This window comes from Artemia franciscana, unplaced genomic scaffold (assembly GCF_032884065.1).
Source record: "Artemia franciscana unplaced genomic scaffold, ASM3288406v1 PGA_scaffold_30, whole genome shotgun sequence".
Classification (NCBI taxonomy): Eukaryota; Metazoa; Arthropoda; class Branchiopoda; order Anostraca; family Artemiidae; genus Artemia; species Artemia franciscana.
Genome location: NW_027062662.1, coordinates 1,071,582 through 1,091,109, shown reverse-complemented (window position 1 = coordinate 1,091,109; position 19,528 = coordinate 1,071,582). Strand labels below are relative to the sequence as shown.

The window sequence follows — 19,528 nt, the reverse complement described above, 5'->3', positions numbered from 1 at the left end:
TTGTGGAAATTACTATGTCGGCAGGACCCATCAGAATCTGGAAATACGGTTACAACAACATTAAAAAGACAGACAAGGCATTAATTTCAAATAGTTGCAACAACTCCTTTGATTCTGCTTTAGGTTGGCATATAATTAATAATCCGTCCCACACGATACTTTTTGAAAAATCTTAACTCATCAGTAATGATTTGGGGATAAAACAGGTGGTTCGAGAATCAATCGAAATTAATCTCAAAATAAATAATAATATTTCTTTGAACGGGGACTTAGGGATTACTCACTAAATTCTTTATACTCAAATTTAATTAAAAATGATCTAACAAAATATTTTACTAAACCGATTTATCAAACAGTTCATTGGATATACCAATAGCTACATCCAAAGGATCGCATTTTAATGTTATTTTAAATATATAAGTTTCATCAAGTTTAGTCTTACCCATCAAAAGTTACGAGCCTCAGAGAATTTGCCTTATTTTAGAAAATGGGGGTAAACACTCCCTAAACGTCATAAAATCACACCATCAGATTCAGCGTATCAGAAAACCTTATTGTAGAAGTTTCAAGCTCCTATCTACAAAAATGTGGAATTTTGTATTTTTTGCCAGAAGACAGATCACGGTTGTGTGTTTTTTTTTTTTTTTTTTTTTTTTTTTTTTCCAGGGGTGATAGTATCGACCAAGTGGTCCTAGAATGTTGCGAAACGGCTCATTCCAACGGAAATGAAAAGTTCTATTGCCCTTTTTAAGTGACCAAAAAAATTGGAGGGCACCTAGGCCCCCTCCCACGCTAATTATTTTCCCAAAGTCAACGGATCAAAATTCTGAGATAGCCATTTTATTCAGCATGGTCGGAAAACCTTATAACGATGTCTTTGGGGACGACATACTCCCCCACAGTCCCCGTGGGAGGGACTACAAGTTACAAACTTTGACCAGTGCTTACATATAGTAATGGTTATTGGGAAGTGTACAGACGTTTTCAGAGGGATTTTTTGGTTGGGGGAGGGGTTGAGAAGAGGGGTATATGTTGGGGGAACTTTCCATCGAGGATTATGTCATAGGGGAAGAAAATTTCCATGAAGGGAGCGCAGGATTTTCTAGCATTATTTAAAAAAAAAAAACAATGAAAAAACAAACATGAAAAAGTTTTTTCAACTGGAAGTAGGGAGCAGCATTAAAACTTAAAACGAACAGAAATTATTACGCATATGAGGGGCTAACCTCTTCCTAATACCTCGCTCTTTACGCTAAAGTATTTTTAGTAATTTCAACTATTTATTCTTCGGCTTTCGTGATTCAGGGGTCATTCTTAATGAATTGGGACAAAATTTAAGCTTTAGTGTAAAGAGCAAGGTATCGAATTCAAAAGTTCGTTACCTAAGCTAATTTATAAGTTATGTATGTCTTTTACTAATACAAACATTCCTAAAAAATTAAAAGTTCTAGTTGCCTTTTCAAGTTACCCAAAAATCGGAGGGCAATTAGGCTTCCTCCCCTGCTCCTTTTTTCTCGAAATCATTCGATCAAAACTATGAGAATGCCATTTAGCCAAAAAAAAAAATATACAAATTTTGTTTTAATTATTCCTATGCGGAGAGCCAAAATCAAAACATGCATTAACTCAAAAACGTTCAGAAATTAAATAAAAAAAAACAAGTTTTTTTTTAACTGAAAGTAAGGAGCGACATTAAAACATAAAACGAACAGAAATTACTTAGTATATGAAAGGGGCTGCTTCCTAATCAATGCTCCGCTCTTTACGCTAAATTTTTTTACTGTTTTAAAAAGAAGAGTTGAGAGAAAGAGTCAAACTTTAGCGTAAAGAGCGGGACATTGATGAGGAAGAAGCCCCTTTCATATACGAAGTAATTTCTGTTCGTTTTAAGTTTTAATGTCGTTCCTTACTTTCAGTTAAAAAAAACTTGTTTTTTTATTTAATAATAGTATTGAACCAGCTACGAAAAGGCCTCTGAGACAGGCTGCTAAAAAAGCAAGGTTGGCTCTGAGAAATTGCACTTAATCACTTTGTTATCTTTAGTTTGAATGAATTTGTATTCTCATTTCATTCTTTTTGTCAGTCCTGGTTGAAGATTCGTTGAAGTAAGGATGCTAGGGCTGTTTTTTAAAAAAAGTTTTTAGAAAACATTATTTAGTTTTAATTCTCACAATTTAATGTAAGTTTATTTATATATAAATATTTTCTCTCCTGTTCTCGTATTGTGCTGGAGACGGCCCTTGGCATAGGGCCGAAATATTCACAGAACTGATTTCAACTGTATTAAAAAGATTTTCCCTATTGTTTCTACTTGGTATTTGTTTGTTAGGTTCTCCCCCCTCAATTCCCCCTAATGTCTTCGGATCCAGTCCGGATTTAAAATAAGAGCTCTGAGACACGATATTCTTCCAAACTTCAAATTCCATTAAGATCTCATCACTTCTTCGTAAGTTAAAAATACCTCATTTTTTCTAATTTTCAGAATTAACCCCCCCCCCTCAACTCCCCAAAACAGAGCAGATCTGTTCCGGTTATGTCAATCAGGTATTTAGGACTTCTGCTTATTTTTCCCACCAAGTTTCATCCCGATCCCTCAATTCTAAGCATTTTCCAAGATTTTAGGTCCCCCAACTCCCCCCAATTTCAGCGGATCTGGTCGGGATTTTACAATAAGAGCTCTGAGACATGATATCCTTCCAAACATAAAATTTCATTAAGATCCCATCACCCGTTCATAAGTTAAAAATAAAAGTTAAAAATAAATAAAATATAAAATACCTCTGTATACCTCTAAATATAAAACACCCCTAATAGGCACCACTGTGGCCGTTTAGGCTTCCTTCGGATGAATACAATTAAATTTAAATGACAAAAATTAAAAATCACGAGGGGGCATGAGGATTTTGGAAATACCTAGGTTGGGCATGCCCCAAAATTGATGGAAACCCTGCTCTAAACAAAATAATTTACAAAAAAGCGTTTAAATATGAATAGCTGGAAAACATGACAGACTGTCTAATAATGGACAAATGATCTCAGCCTCTTTGAACACTGAATTAACTTGTTTATTAAGCTCCAAGCTCCCATATCTTGAATCTCGCAAAGCGTGGTAAACTTGACATCATAAGCGATTCTTATTTTTTTATTTATTTATGACTTTGAATGAAGTTGATGAATTAGCTCCAAACTACCACATCTTGAGCCTCGCCAATTTTAGTAAACTTGAAGTCAGAAATGACCATGCATGACTGAACATAAAAATCAAATGAGTTGCCCAATCTTCACCACCTAGTGTATATATCGGATCGTCACTTGTCCTGCCATGCGCGCCATACTTACGCCATGCATTGCCTCTTTACGTCACCTCGCAGTGGCATGCGAGCTTCAAGCCACCGGCTACAAAAGATTTAAAAGTAGGTACACCCTCGGAGAAATTAATTTTCTTGACTAGTTATCCCGCACGAAAATATACAGTCTTAGTTTCCTCAAAGGATTTTTTGTATATATAGAGTACAACCTAACATTCATAATAGTCAAACTGTGACGGAATTTTTGACAAGAAAATTGCCATGAAGTGTCCTGAAAGTAACTAAGGACATGGACACCAACAGACAATATTGAAGAAAATTTTCTTGACATTCCACCAAAAAGATTCACCTTTAGTCCTGTGTGAGACAAGCATGGACTAGTCTAGAAATTGTCTTTGAGGGGGAAGTGCTGGACAGTGAAGGAGAAGAAAATGTCCTTTCTTCTATCAAAACTTAGCTTTACGCTTGCTTATAAGGATTTTGAAGGCATATAGGGGTGCTGCCCAATCACCATGCCTATTTGGGCCCATGGAGACTAGGCTGAAGCAAATAAGATTGCAAAAGATGCAGATAATAAGAAGAGCCATTCCTCATTCACCATACACGATCTTCAAACCTCATTCATTTAGAATGTAATTTAAGCTATCTTTGAACTTCACAAATGCCTCCGTATTTCCAGTCATTATTTTCAATCGAAACTTAATCCGTATCTATGACTTTAGGTAGATATCATAGTCAACATAGATATCAAAGTAACCAATTTACTTTGGATTCAAATGAGCACCCAGTAGGCCTATATATCTAAAGTTTAGGGCCACACAGCACCAATTCAAAGGATGATATGTGAAATGTGTATACATATTCACGGCCCAAGCAAGAGATTGGTTTATGGGGCACATGACACCCAAAAAGGTACAAGTTGCACCAATTATATGGCTGGTGGGGAGGGTAAAAATAGGGGTGACTAACCCAAGGTTTCGTTGGTTCCCCTCTAAAAATTTATTCAGCACCCGCTCCCGTATACATTAGACGTAAACCTTATCCCCTTAGAATCTCTAATGCTTTAATTTACCCAATCCGGATTTTTTTGAAGTTTTAAAAATATTTAGAAATTCAAAATTTTTCACAAAATGCGTTATATTCTCTTTGGTTGGAGGATGGCATTAATCTAGAGCTCCTGCTCTCTCCCTTCTTAATATCACCTTGATTTGAAGGTACATTCCTAAATTGAGATATGATTGACTGACACCTAAGAAAAAAAAGAGAACAAACTTGGATATCCCCTGGGTGTGACCTTAATTTCAGGGAATATTTCTATAAGGAAATATGGCTGATTAAATCTAGGAAGTCTTAGCTATTTGGAGTCTGGGTCCTTTGCAGAAGATCGTTTTTAGGTATTTTTTAAACACTGAGTTCTCAGAAAAACGGATTTGTCTGCTATTTTCACTACAGAGGGGGGGGTCCATTAAGAGCCCCAATACTCTTATACCCTTCCCTCTTATATTTCATGCATTTTATAGTGTATTCCCGTTAAGAAAAAGGGTCAATTGGTTCCTCAGTATCTACAATTTCCAAAAGTATGAAACAAAAAATAGAAGCATCTTTGAGGCATTTCTTGCTGATCTCTCCATGCAGTAATATTTTTTGACACTCCAGCTACGGAAAAATAAATTTTAAGCATTTTACTACTGAACTACCAAAAAAACCAGTTTTATTTTTGGGAGAGGGGTCTAAAAATCGACTTCCGAAATGAAAAATCTAAGTAGAACACAAAAGGACGAAAAAATGACTAAGTAAAATTTTGTATTCCACAATTGTAGGCGACTTATGGTTCATTTTTGCTTTGCAAACTCTTCACTTCAATTTTAGCGGCTTTACCAGAAAAACGAGTGAATTTGCTAAAATCATTGAGAAAAATGACACACAAAAAAAACAACTGACAAACTCGGAGGAACAGTCCATTAAAATTAATTCCGTCCTTTGATACAGCCTATTGAATTATACATTTATTAAACTATTTAATATAGTCTAACAACTCATGATAAATCAGAATTTTGATTTTCTAAGGAACCTCCACCCTTTTACAAAATAGCTCGTTTCATTTTTTATTTCTTATATTTGTTTGCACCGTGGTTTGCTGTTAGAATTTAGGCCCAGCTCCAGATCAAGCATCTGGGTTTGCTGATGATTTCGTTTCATGTTCATTTTTGCCACAAGCTGGCAGCATCATTGACACGGCAACATACTTGATGATGATGAATTAATTTTTTAACATAAAAAGCCCCCGCTCCCCCCCCCAACCAAAAAAAACATAATGCAGCCCATTTTAAATAAATATAACTATAGATCATATCACTTAATACGTTTACGAAACTATTTAATTAAAAAAGAAATTATTTTACACTAAAATCATACTTTTGAAAAAGATCATCAAACATAGGTTTGCAATTAATTTTTGCCCCAAGCTTAGCACACAAAAGAAACGCCCCCGACATTTTTCGGTGAAGAGAATAGCTTTCCTCGGGTGGGGGACATAGCCTTTCAGTTAGCATAACGGGTACAAGCTGTTGAATTCTATGAGTTGTTTTCTGATTTCCAAAATCAAAAGGTCTATCATATTGGAAGGCTTCTCCTAAGATCATAACTGCGTCTATATGCGCATTTTCCATTCGTTTCGATTCGTAACCCGTTAAAAACCCAAGTTCTTGTGAATACTTCAAAACTTGATCTCTGTCATTACGCGAAGCCCCCTCTATAACTTTTAAATATTTGTCAACAAAGCTTCTTGGGTACTCTCTACTGGCACCAAAATCTAATAAATATATAATCTTTTCATCTGGGTTGTACATGAAGTTAGCCCAGTTTGGATCTGTTTGCATGAATTGGAAATCAAAAAGTTCCATTAAACATAGTTTAAGAAGCTTCTCTCCAACGTAATTCCGTGTTTCTTGGTCTAATTCAGCACATTTGTCAATAGCAAGTCCTTCTATATATTCAGCTGTATAAATTTGCCCTGTTGAAAGTTCGTCAACAACTTCAGGTACATAATACTCAGGATAAGGTTCAAGCAATTTCTTAAAACGTTTTGAGCAATCCTTTTCCCGATAATAGTCGACTTCCCATGCTAATTCACGTTTCACAACTGGTATTACACTATCTATAAACAGACCTTCTGGTATTACATTCCAAACATTCATAATCCCCATCAAATTGTTTATATCACTATCAATACTTTCAGCCACGCCTGGGTATTGAATTTTCATGGCCATGTAACGACCATCTTTTAAGGTTACCATATGAACTTGGCCAATAGAAGCAGCAGCGAATGGCCTCTCCTCAAAGGTGTCCACTTTATCGCGCCAATTTGGTCCTAACTCCTTTTCTAATACTTGATTCACCTGCCATGACGGCATAAAATCAGCTGACTGACGAACACGTTCAAATATTGACTGTAGTTGGGGATTTATCATTTCGTTGTCCTGGATGCTAAGCATTTGGCCCAGTTTCAAAGCGGCACCTCGCACTTTACATAGTGTGTTCACAATTCGTTCTGCATTAGCTTCAGTCATAAATGGACTTGACGATAAGAGAGATGTACCTTTTTCTTTTTTCTCTGACATACCCACTGACCGCTTTGCAACTTCTGCCAACGCTCCAAATCCTAAACCAGCAGCTAATTGGCCATAAGACGCCAGTCTTGAAATACGAGAAGACGGGACTGCTTTCTCCTTAGCACTTGCCCCAAGGCTAGGTTTTACAACTGGACGCACAGCTGGTTTTGCCTTTGGTTTAAGTGGCGTTTTTACATTATCTAAGCACCTCAAGTTCATATGAAAGCTTTTGTGAGGCTGTTCTGTAAGAGGAATCTGAGGAGGCTTTAAAATTGGATCAGACATAGATCCGAGGTTACTTGCGTGAACTTGAGATTGACTGCTTGGAATATCTGGCATACTTGGCTCAGTTGGGGCAGGTGTTTCAGTGAGATGTGATTCCTTTTTGCTAGCATCTGGCTGTCCTTCTTCATACAATGTAGACCCAAAAGGATCTTCAGTTGAAAATTCTTGTGATTTCTTGGATTTATCATCATTACTACATGCCACTTTCGAATACTCTTTAATTCCTTCTTTCACTGCAGTGACTCTTTCTATGATATCTTGAAAGTCAATCTTTCTTGGATTAGCACCTATATCTGAAACTTTCTCTGCAACACTAGCCGCTGCCTGAAATAGTGGTGGAAGGATACTTGATTTCTCAATCACTTCCCTCATTTCTGCTTGCTTAATTGCTCTTGAGGCAGAGAGTACTTTATCCACACCACGCAAGACGCCAAGAATGTCTCCAAACCGTGACATTGTCTAGAAAAACAAAATGTAAGGCATCTTATATTTATTCACAAAAAATGTGAAAATATTCAATGACACATAAAGACATTTTTCAGAGGAGGAGGGGGGGTCATTCTGCCAAATGTTCCGATAAGGGTGCTATTACTTGAATAGAACACATTTACGTTCCGTTTTTACTGAACATGCACGTTTTATACTTTGTTCTCCTATGAAAGAGGACCCCTTTGAAAATAATTTAAGCCACTTTTGAGTCAAAAATAATGTCAATTGCAGTGCAGTTTAATTAGCTGATACAAGAGAGCATAACATAGAGACAAACCCCTAAAACCCACCTACGATAAAAAAAAAATGATTTCTGGCGCAAAATCAATAAAACATAGCTTATATTAAGAAACATTTTGGGTTGCAAGTTAAGAGAGCAGCATCCATTTTTCAATTTTTTAAAAAAGAATTTAGTCTCCAAAGCACAATTAAACAAACATCTTTTCCAGCATACTTCCCAATTTATTTTCGCATAATCTACTAATTTTGGCATTTTTCAAGTAGTTTTTCATAGAAAATACAAAACATAGTTTTTGAAAAAAAATACTAAAAAGCTATTTTTTAAATCCTTCTAAATCAACAAGATTTTACTTAAACAACATCCTTTTTATTATAGTCTTTTCATAGTTACCGAATCTCACTGCCTTGATTAAAAGTTTTATCCATGTTATAGGTGTACTTATGTTAAAGCTGTTTTTTTTCGTTTTGTTTATTTACGAGTCTCAATTGTTTTCTTTCCTTTTTTTTTAAGTTGCATACTTTCACTAAATATCTGTAGCATTCTAAGTCAAACCAGCGCTTTTGCAAGCCATGGTTTTAATAGCCCAAATTATGACAATTATGACAGCAATACAAATTATGACAACAATTATGACCAAATTATTACAACAATACATCAATAGTTTCAGCCCAAATAAAATAGAAAATTGGTTCTTTTTATTTTGAACTTTCTTTGAGTTTTCTAAGCAATAAACCTTTCAGTCATTCTAAAGGATCTAGAACAGTTTCCACTTTTGAGGTTTTTCAATAAATTTTAAATTATTTTAGTCTTGCCTACTGACCAAAGAAAAATCTTTCTACAATAATTAATAACTCATTAGTCTACTTTGTCATTTCAAATATCAATCCTATAGGAATTAACCTAAAAAGAAAAGTTTTCGTTTCGGAAATAAAGAGTGAAATTGAAACTTAAAATAATCAAAAATTATTGCTTCCCAGATTCCACAAGATATATCTGCAAAGGTTGTTCAGATAAGTTGACTCTTGACATTTTTTTAATATCTGTTGAGTACTCGAAATTAGCGCTTTATAGAAATTGAGCTTGTTTGAAATTTCCTTTAAAGAATTAGGCACCAACTAGGAATAATAAAAAAGGAAAGCCATTTAGACCAAAAAAAGAATTAATATGCAAATTTCATTTTAATAATTTATATGCGGAGAGCCAAAATCAAACATGCATTAATTCAAAAACGTTCAGAAATTAAATTAAAGAAAAATAGTTTTTTTTAACTGAAAGTAAGGAGCAACATTAAAACTTGAAACGAACAGAAATTACTCCGTATATTAAATGGGTTGTCTCCTCCGCAATTCCTCGCTCTTTACACTAAAGTTTGACTCTTTGCCACAATTCTACTTTTTAAAACAATTAAAAACTTTAGCGTGTAAAGCGAGGCGTTGAGGAGGGGACAATTCATTTCATATACGGAGTAATTTCTGTTCGTCTTAGGTTTTAATGTCGCTCCTTACTTTCAGTTTAGCAAAAAACTAGTTTTTTATTTAATATTGATAAAGAGCAAAACTGATATTAGGGAGGAATAACGTGAAACTATAAAATATTGGTATTTATATTTATGCACCCAAGAAAGAAAAATAAAGCTTCAGATTTTTCTTAGCTGGTAGAGTAAAGACAAACTATTTTGAAGCAATGACTCTAAGAGCTTCGAAGCCTTGTGTCTTCAGAGGGATTCCCCCTATGAGGATCCACAGCAGTTGGCAAAACACTTTTGGTTACTATCTCGAAGTACAAAAATGTCATATATGACCTTCAGGCACGATAGTGATTATCTTAAATAAAGAAAAATGTAAAGTAAAGAGTTGCACTATAAAGATTAAACAGCAAAGAGTAACAGTGAAGAATGATAGTGATTAACGTAAATAAGACTGCTTGATGAACTGTTTACTTGTAAAGAGCAAACAGTAAAGAGTGATAGAGTAACTTAAGTAAAAACAGGTAAAGATTAAAGAGTAAAATTCAAACCCAGAATGAAGGGAAATTATCCCAAATATGAGGGAGACTATCCCCCTCCTTCTCAGCCTCCGATGTTTATGCAGAAGTTTAAATGATCCCTTTGACAAGGGTTGAAACACTTGCCAGCCTAATGATCACATCAGTGCATAGTGGAAATAACAACGGGTGCATTATGGCACCCATGAATTATGTGTAGGGCTTCAACTTAAAGTGAATGTTCTAAAGAAAGGAGCAATAAAAAGTGCTTTCAGGCAAAAGATGCAGACGAATGGACTCAGAGACAGCAGACATTAAGAAGAAAAAAGAAAATCCACTTGGACACACGCCACCCATTGCTGCTTAAGTGCAGGGAGCTACCATTGTCGAAAGACAATGCTGTCCCAGTAACAAACCAGAAAAGCAATTTAAGATTGTCATAGAGGCAAGAAATGAAGTGTAGCAGGATATCGCACTACTACACCAAAATAGTGCAATAATCTGTAATATTACTTGAAAAGAGTGCTAGATATGTCAATGTCCTTTCAATTGAGCCCCTATTCCAACATTCTGCAATCACTACTTTGGCACAATCACCCCTGGGATGGGAAAAGGAGGCACAGTGCATCCCATGCAAAAAAGAGATTTTCTTTGTCGTTCTAGGTGGAGGAAATAGATTCCAATATGGAGGGGTTTCAAATATAGTGATTTCAATTATGCATTTTTCGTCTTGATCCAAAGCCGTTTTTGCGAGGTTTCAGGCCACTTTTTAAGCACACATAAATTTCTTTTTATATAAACTTTTACTATCAAGATTAATTGAAATAATAGTTATCATTCTTGAAACCCCTTCAAATGGTTATTTTCAAACCTGCTTTTAAACTCACCATTACTAAGGACCGTGGTTGGCTCTTTACTAAGTAATAGCTATTGCTGCGACCATGAATCGTAATCTTATTTGCAAAGTCCATTAGGGCTATTATTTACCACGTAGAGCCGATATTTTTGACAGGATATACCATAAACACAAAAAGTACAAGTCACAAACAGAGTCACGCTCCATCCTCAGTCCCTAGAGGCCAGTGTGTCACCTGCTTTAAGAAAGAATGTGTATTTTGACCAGTTCGTTTTTATCAGTGATATGAAAAAAAAAACATTTAGGTTAATTGGGAAAAAACATCAATTTTTTCAGAAAAGAACACACATGGTATAGTTTTTTACTATTTAAAAGAAATACTGTTCTTTTTCATTCAAATTAAATTAAAGAACAAGAAATTTAAGAACACAAAGAACACACACAAAAAAAATTTTTGACAACAACTGATAATTTTTAGAAGCAATCTGCTGAATGTGGCAAAGCAATATTTTGAATCAATGGCCCACAAAATGATATGCTGATTGATCTTCCATACATTTGACAAGAATAAACTATATACAAACATCATACAAATGTTTTGAATTTCAGACTAATTTAACTAAAAAAAATTGTTTATAATGTAATAATACTTAGAAAAAAGTCCTTACACATTGACCAGTTTTCAGTCCTTTTATGTCAAAATGAAAAACCAAATAAAAAGCATAATTTTTATATGGCTGACCCTATAGGTCAGCATATGGTGTATTGAAATTAAGTCCCCCCCTCCAAAAAAAAACAATCCTTGGAAATTTCACCTTCATACTCTTGGGCATAGTTGCAATAGAAGGCACAGTCGTAATATTGATATTACAAGTGGGAATATTAATAGTAATAGGCTTTACAAGTAGTTACAATGGAAGTAGTAGCAGCAGCAGTAAATCTAGCACTGATAGTAGTGTTAATAGTAGCATGTACATATTACCTTTTAGTCAGATTATTTTCCCCTTTTAGTATTCTCTGAAAGTTCCAATTTAATACCCATTCCAATTCTTTAGACAATGTATATGCACATAGCAGCTTTTGATTTAGTTCAAATTACCCCTCAATATTGTAAATAGTATAGTGTGGTAGCAGCAGTAGCGGTGGTAGTTGTAGTAGCCTAGTAGAGGTGGCGTGCAAACATTCCCTTTTTAATCATCTCCTTTGTCATTTCCTGAAAGTTCCAAATTATTAAACCTAGTCATTTCTGAGTTTTGCCCATTTGACAATCCATATATGCATAACATGTTTTGATTTAGTTCAATACTCCCCTCAAAATTCTCTGGTAAGCTCATCTGGAATGCCCTTTCTCTTTGGAAAGTAAAGTCCAAACATGCATTCCTTTCTCAATAGCATATAGCACATGTATATGCACATAGCAGCTTTTGATTTAGTTCAAATTACCCCTCAATATTGTAAAAAGTATAGTGTGGTAGCAGTAGTAGTGGTGGTAGTTGTAGTAGCCTAGTAGAGGTGGCGTGCAAACAATTCCTTTTTGATTATCTCCTTTGTCATTTCCTGAAAGTTCCAAATTATTAAACCTAGTCATTTCTGAGTTTTGCCCATTGGAAAATCCATATATGCATAACATGTTTTGATTTAGTTCAACACTCCCCTCAAAATTCTCTGGTAAGCTCACTTGGAATGCCCTTTCTCTTTGGAAAATAAAGTCCAAACATGCATTCCTTTCTCAATAGCATATAGCACATGTATATGCACATAGCAGCTTTTGATTTAGTTCAAATTACCTCTCAATATTGTAAAAAGTATAGTGTGGTAGCAGTAGTAGTGGTGGTAGTTGTAGTAGCCTAGTAGAGGTGGCGTGCAAACATTCCCCTTTTGATCATCTCCTTTGTCATTTCCTGAAAGTTCCAAATTATTAAACCTAGTCATTTCTGAGTTTTGCCCATTGGACAATCCATATATGCATAACATGTTTTGATTTAGTTCAACACTCCCCTCAAAATTCTCTGGTAGGCTCACCTGGAATGCCCTTTCTCTTTGGAAAGTAGAGTCCAAACATACATTCCTTTCTCAATAGCATATACCACATGTAAACAATGAACAAACTGCCTAAATTACAGCTCTTAACCTGAGGACTGTGGGGAGGTTGACATCCTCAAAGACATAATCACTGACCTTTCAACAATGCTGAACAAAATAGCTCCCTTAATATTTTGATTGGATGTGCTTTGGAGAATGACAGTCTTGTGGGGGAAGTGGCTGGTCACCCTCCATTCACTTTTGACTCTTTATAAACTTCCAATCAAATGAGCCCCATCCAATCCAAAGTTTATGCAAGCACCCATTCCATAAAACCTTATATGCACTGGGGCATAGTTTGAAACCCTTAACAAGTGTTGTAAGTTATGTAAGTTATTGGGCAAGGGTTCTAAATTATGCACAGGGTCATCTAAGATTTTTATGGAAGGGGTGGTTGTGCAGACTTTAGAGGATGCTTATTCGATTGGAAATTTTAAGTTCTAGTTCCCTTTTAAGAGTCAAAAGTGATAGAGGGCAACTACCCCACCCTCCTCCCTGACACTCTTTTCCCTAAACCCACCCAATCAAAATTTGAGATAGCCATTTTGTTCAGCATAGTCCATGGAGCATATAACAATGCCTTTGGGTTGGACACAACCATCCAGAGCCCATTAAAAATTTAGAACTTGAATATTAACAACACCATCATATAATTATGGATTGGCCCAAAGTAGATTTAATTGTTGTGTCAGATTTCCCAACTCATAAAACTTGGATATTAGTGTTTAGTTGGATAACACAAACATCCTGCACTGATGACATCTTACAAAAGAAAGCTGTTAAATTTTGAAACCAAAGAAAATAAAGATACATCTGTAAACAAAATAAAAGATCCAAAAAGGATGTTTAGGTACAAAGAATACTGGTGAAATAGTGCTTAGTAGACTTAAATCAAATAATACTTGTTATCCCACTATAATAATACTAGGGTAGAACTTTGATACAGTAATTTATTTGTCATTATAGAAATTTGCTGGGCTATAGAATAAAATATTCAAGAGCAGATCTAAGATTTAGCCCTGGAAAGATGGTTTTTTGCTCCTAACTCCAAATCTTCTTTACTTATAAGGCCTTCAAGATTATAACAAATCAATGTATACCTTACACAAATTTCTAAAAGTTAATATGGTAGATAGAGGTGGATCCAGGAGGAGGGCGCAGGGGGTGCGCTCCCCCTGATGTAGTGGCAGATTTGGTGTTGGGACCACTTGTTATGGTTGGGGTTGGAACAAAAGTTATTATTGTAATTCAATTTTTAGTAGTCGACTTTTTAGTAAGTTTTTGATTTTTAAGACTGTTTCTTTTCACAAACAAGTTTGAAACAAAGTTTCAGTTACTTTGTGTGGTCTCTGTTAGATCTTACTGATAACACATACCACCTAAAAACCTTTATCAATGGAATATGTGTATATTACGAAAAAAAAAGCCAGCTAGGAGACAAAAATCTTCATTTTGTAATAACAAGGAGGGGAATTTTAAAATCCCAACTTCTTTAGGCTATCAAAATGATATTTCAGGATTGTGCTGTTACAACAGGGCTGAAAAACTTTCTTACTATGGCACAGAGACAAAGAAATTGATACCCTTACTTTTTTTGGCTGTCATAAAATTTGAGTTTGCCTTATTTGTAAAGCAGGGTAGTTTTTACAACATTGTTGTTTTTAAGGGGATTTGTATAATAGGAAGTAAATGTAGGCTACAAGAAGTGCAAACATATTATTAATTTACGTTTTGGATTTTGATGAGCAAATGGTGGCCACTTTACCACTTATTTGCATCTAGTAAATGGTCTGCAAAATACACCATTTTACCTACTCTGTTCATCCTAAAAAATTAAAAGAATGACCAAACTCTGTAGAAATACTTGAACTTTAATAAAAGTTTAATATAAATATGCACTTAAAATTAGGTATATGAGTCAAAATACTCCTTCAAAGGTTGGAGTAGTCATTTAAGAAAAATAGATTGTCAAAAAATTGTTTATAAAAGAAGGCAAATAATTATGTGTTTTTTGTTTCTAACTAGTATGGATGAGTCTCTGACTTCTCAGTTTGAATCAGTGGAATTTCATTTATTTTTTCAAATGTTTACTAATGAAATGTTGAAAAAGAAAGTGAAAATTCACACTACTTGAGTTGAACACAGAAATGTAATGCAACTACAATATTATTTCAGAGTCTCTCACCTTCTCAATACTAACCAATCTCAAAATATAGTTATGTTTTTGTATAGGAGTTGAAAATATTTGTTTGTAAAATTGTATAAATTGCTATAGATACACCTGCTGAGGAATTATATACTTATTTTGATACATGCCATCCAATCATATTTCCATGATTGCTTATTTATAAATCAAAATTTGTATATGACAATCCTATTACTTAATGCAAAATCTGAGCTGATGTTTCAAATTTTTATTTTTGTGCTCAACAGACATGTTAAGATTTGAACATTTACATTGAATATCTGAAAAGCTCAAGATTTTAAAAAAAATAATTAGAAATCAACCTCAACTTGAAACATTGAGAATTTAAATCACCAATCTATACCTATCAGATACAAAAATAACAAACACATAATTACTTATTTTTTAAGAAGTATTTTGACTCATATACTTAGTTTGAAGCATACACCTACATGCATCTTTATTGGAGTTCATATTTTTCTAACAATTATTTTAGGATGTTAGGATAATCAAAATATTTTAGGATGAATAGAAGAGGAAATACTAACAAAGAGCTCTAAACTGACAGCACTAGCCATTATAAATGTTCACCAAAATATTTAGGCAGAGACTGTCTGTGTAATAAATAGGTATGGCAGGAGTAGAAATAAAGAAATAGACTTTTCTTAGAAAACTTGAATTTAGCGACTTAAGCAAAATATACTGAACTTTAAAAAGTGTAAAGATACAATATGTTGTTATGAAAAGTGAAATTTTGGTTAGTAACTTCTGATATTTTGTCAAAGTTGACACTGTTTATTAAAACATTATTTTAAAAACAAATAGTGACTAGTTAATGCTTTATTACCTATACTTAAAACCTGTGCTTCAAATGTCTTCTATGTATTTCTGTCTTTTTGTTCAACTTTTCTTGTTACACCCCTAAAAGAATTAATGTTTAACACATCTTTTGTGGATATTAAAGTTGTATCTTAATCCTCATTTTCTGCTCATCATTACTAAGCAATGTCACAAAGTTAGGCAACATGCTAAATGGTTTGACCTGTATCACAAAGAATACATGACCCCAAAAGATGGTTCAAGACCAATTTTTTTTTTTTGACAATACAAAGCCTAAGTCACATTCTATAGTCGTCAGAAGTGCAAAGGCAAAAAATTATGCAGAAAATATTAAATATAATTTTTTTACATTTTATTGATGGTAAACAGCTTTTTAGTTTTTCATTGCAGGGCAGTTTTTTTATATGTACTATTTTTTTATCAATATTTTTATACCATTTTAATTTCAACAAATTTATTAGAACTTTAACCCTCACCCAATTTTAGATTAAATTCATGACCATTTCCACTATCTACCTACAATGCATAATTGTTGAGGTTCCTTTTGAATTGCTGTTATTTCTTTGTCTGCAAATTATTGAAGCAACCTATTATGTGCCCCCTGCTAAAGAAAATCCTGGACCCACCCCTGGCTAGGTAAAGGTTAAGATAGCTATGCCATGTGTTATGGATAAACAATGATAGATTGCTAAAGACTATACTTTCTGGCTATCTATCTCATCAGGGGCAAAACACAAATTGCTAAAGACTATACTTTTTGGCTATCCATCTCATCAGGGGCAAAACACAAAGCTGGTTGGCACTTACATGGCTGGGATTACATCAAGAAAGAATTTACTAGTTACAGGAGCTTCTTGAAGGGGATAAAGAGTGAAGCCTTAAACAAATTGGGATGGAGAAGCATGTGCATTTATGTTAATCTTAGATACCTTGATGCTATAATTGGTTCTTAGCATCATAGTCTAATGCTAGAAGTAGTTCCTACTCCCAGCAAGTGAGCTACATTTTAAGCCGAATATGAATGATTTCCATGAGTTCATTCTTATAAGCTTTTAAAACTTAAGGATAGTCCAGAGGAAGAACCAAATTGGCCTATTTATTGGTAATACATCCAAGTTTTGTCTATCCTTGAAAGATGTCTTGGAGCCTCTTTCTTTATAATAGGATAGATATACCTTCTGTATGCCTTGTGGTCTTCTACTTAATGAAGAAAGACCAAAAGGTGGTGAGGTGTAACCTCTTTGGAAGATGAGAATCATTGGCTTAGTCTTTGAAGATGGTTTTTGGGAGATATGACAAATTCATCCACTTAATATGACCAAGCCATTGAAGTTGCTGAATCTTGCTGGAGGATGTTTGTTGGATTTTAGGTACTCAAGGGAATTGATATTTGGGACTTTATTAAGGTACATAATTTCAGTGATGCAGCATAGACATTTAGTGTCAAACACTGCAAATCAACACTGGCCATCTACCTTTAGTGTCAAAGTTTCACATGAGCAGATTACAATAGGGGGATCATTTTTGAAGGTTGAATAAAAGTTAGAACTATTTTGATTTATTTATTTTTTAGTTAGAATTATTTCTTTACTCTTGCTACAGGAGAGGAGAAAGCAAAGAAGATTGGTATATAAAAGCTTTCAATATTGTAATTTGGCCATAGATCTACTATTTTAAAAATTAATTACTTATAACCTATTATCACAACCATAATATCTGGTGTAATGTGGACTGACTGAATGGCTGCAATGGTATTATGCAGGTAAGGCATCCGCGAGGCCTTGGACAGTGTGGGGTCAACCAAATTTTGGCTCTGATCAGCTTAAAACTGCAAGGCCCTGCAATTGGGTGAAATCTCTATTTCAAGATGAAAATATAGACAATTAGAACCAAACTAAAGATAGAAAAATTAAGCCTGACTTTTGGCATGGATGAGATACTGCAGGGCTAACTGCACAGTTATGGATTTTCTAGGCTAGGCATCAGCCATAGTTACTTACTTAAAGTTGTTCAGCACCATCTGGCAGTAACCCTGCCTGTTCAATGCCCTCTGTTTGCTTAATGGGTGAGTTGATCTTTAAGTTATATTGACTACTCAGCAACCCAGGACTTGTCAACTCTGTTTTTGAAGCTATTGATGTTTAGTGCTTGTTCAGACAAGTTGTTCTATATGTTAACAGCTTGCACTGAGAAAAAAATTGCAAAGGCATGTTTTCTGGCTTTTGGCTGGTACACCTTGGTGAAATTCTAGCTAATTGGCTTCTTGCTATCTCAGAAAGGGCTTAGGTTAGGAAAATTAAACTTACAGGGATGAATCTACAGACTAAAGTATGTCCTGGGAAGGTATTTTGAAGCAACTACCTCTACTCTTTCTCCCTCTAGAGGCCTCTGACCTTTGATGAGCTTTAAAAATATATGTTATAAAAGTGAAACCTTACAAAATAGATCTTCTGCTTAATTGAAGCACAACAAAATTGTTTTCTGCACTTTTTCACTTATTTTTTCAGTTAGCCTAACTTTGCTGAATTCTATTTTATAAGGTTTTATAGATACACAAACACATTTCCTAAATTTTGAAACAAAAAAATGTTGATATGACTCAAATAACAGGAATTACATTTTAAGAACTAAAGGCAGAGAAAAAGCAACTAGGCTAGTAACTGAAAATTAAGGTAAAATGTTGTTTTGTTAAAATTTCAATAGGTATAGACCTGTCATGTAGGAAAATTTCAGGGCCCTCTAGAGGGAGAAGGAGTGGAGGTGGGTACTTTAAAATACCTTCCTGGGACATACTTTAGCCTGTAGACCCATCCCTGAAAGTTTGATTTTCCTAAACTAAACCCTTTCCAAGGTAGCAAGAAGTCAATTAACTGGAATTTTAACATACATCTTTTCTGAATGGTCTCTGGTTTGGTGTATGGCTGTTTTCCTGAAGAACATTTTGAAGGGAAGTTTTGAGGCTACCACAATAATTTGTCTCTATTTTGCTTTAAGTTTAGGACATTGTGCTTGGGCCCAGGTCCATTACTGAGACAGATTTGAAAGAGAAGGTTTTCTGAGTGGACACAAAACTTGTAACCTTAAGATTATCAATTTCCCTCTTTGTCCATCAAATTTGATTCAAATCTACTCTTCTTTGACTTCTGTTTTTGAAACAAGATGCTAATGATTTAAGCAGAATTTTAAGCTACATTTACAAAAAAAAAAGTATGCACTAGGCCTACTCTTCCAAATTCTTTGAAATATCTATAAATTAGGATTTAGAAAAGTCAGAAGGCACAAACAGTTTCCCTTTACTTAATCGGCATAGCAGATCTATTTTTGAATTTTTTCATAATAAAAACTTGCCTCTTAGATATAATCTAATAAATACGAAATAGTTTACTTTGAAAATGTATCTTACATAAGTTGCTTATCCCACGTTTTAAATTTTTGAACCAATAGTTTAATTTGATGAGCGAAATACCGACGTACCCAGGGTTCCCATCGATGTGATTTCACGCAAAAACGGCCGTTTTTGTGTGATCCGTCAAATTTCCTTCCTTTTTTGCTTCAAATCTCTGCGTCACAACGGTTCAACAGCTGCGTTTGAATATTTCTACTGAGCCGTTGAAAATAGCATCCGCTGTTTTGAATTGAAAGCTTGAA

The 19,528-nt window shown here is 34.6% G+C and overlaps 2 protein-coding genes across 3 annotated transcripts in view; one reads left to right on the top strand and one right to left on the bottom strand.

The window, feature by feature from the left end:
• LOC136041596 (sodium-dependent nutrient amino acid transporter 1-like) overlaps positions 1–19,528 on the top strand; it is a 157,994-nt gene that overhangs the window by 39,836 nt on the left and 98,630 nt on the right. The window lies entirely within an intron of this gene.
• On the bottom strand, positions 5,669–18,203 carry LOC136041595 (atypical kinase COQ8B, mitochondrial-like). Its single transcript, XM_065726299.1, has 2 exons — positions 18,187–18,203; positions 5,669–7,663 (listed from the first exon to the last, which is right to left on the bottom strand). Exon 2 carries the CDS (start codon positions 7,658–7,660, stop codon positions 5,702–5,704), a length of 1,959 nt encoding a protein of 652 aa, XP_065582371.1. The 5' UTR covers positions 7,661–7,663; positions 18,187–18,203; the 3' UTR covers positions 5,669–5,701.

What these genes read in the sequence shown, in the direction of transcription:
- LOC136041595 (XM_065726299.1), bottom strand. Translation starts at nt 7,660, where the DNA reads ATGTCACGGTTTGGAGACATTCTTGGCGTCTTGCGTGGTGTGGATAAA.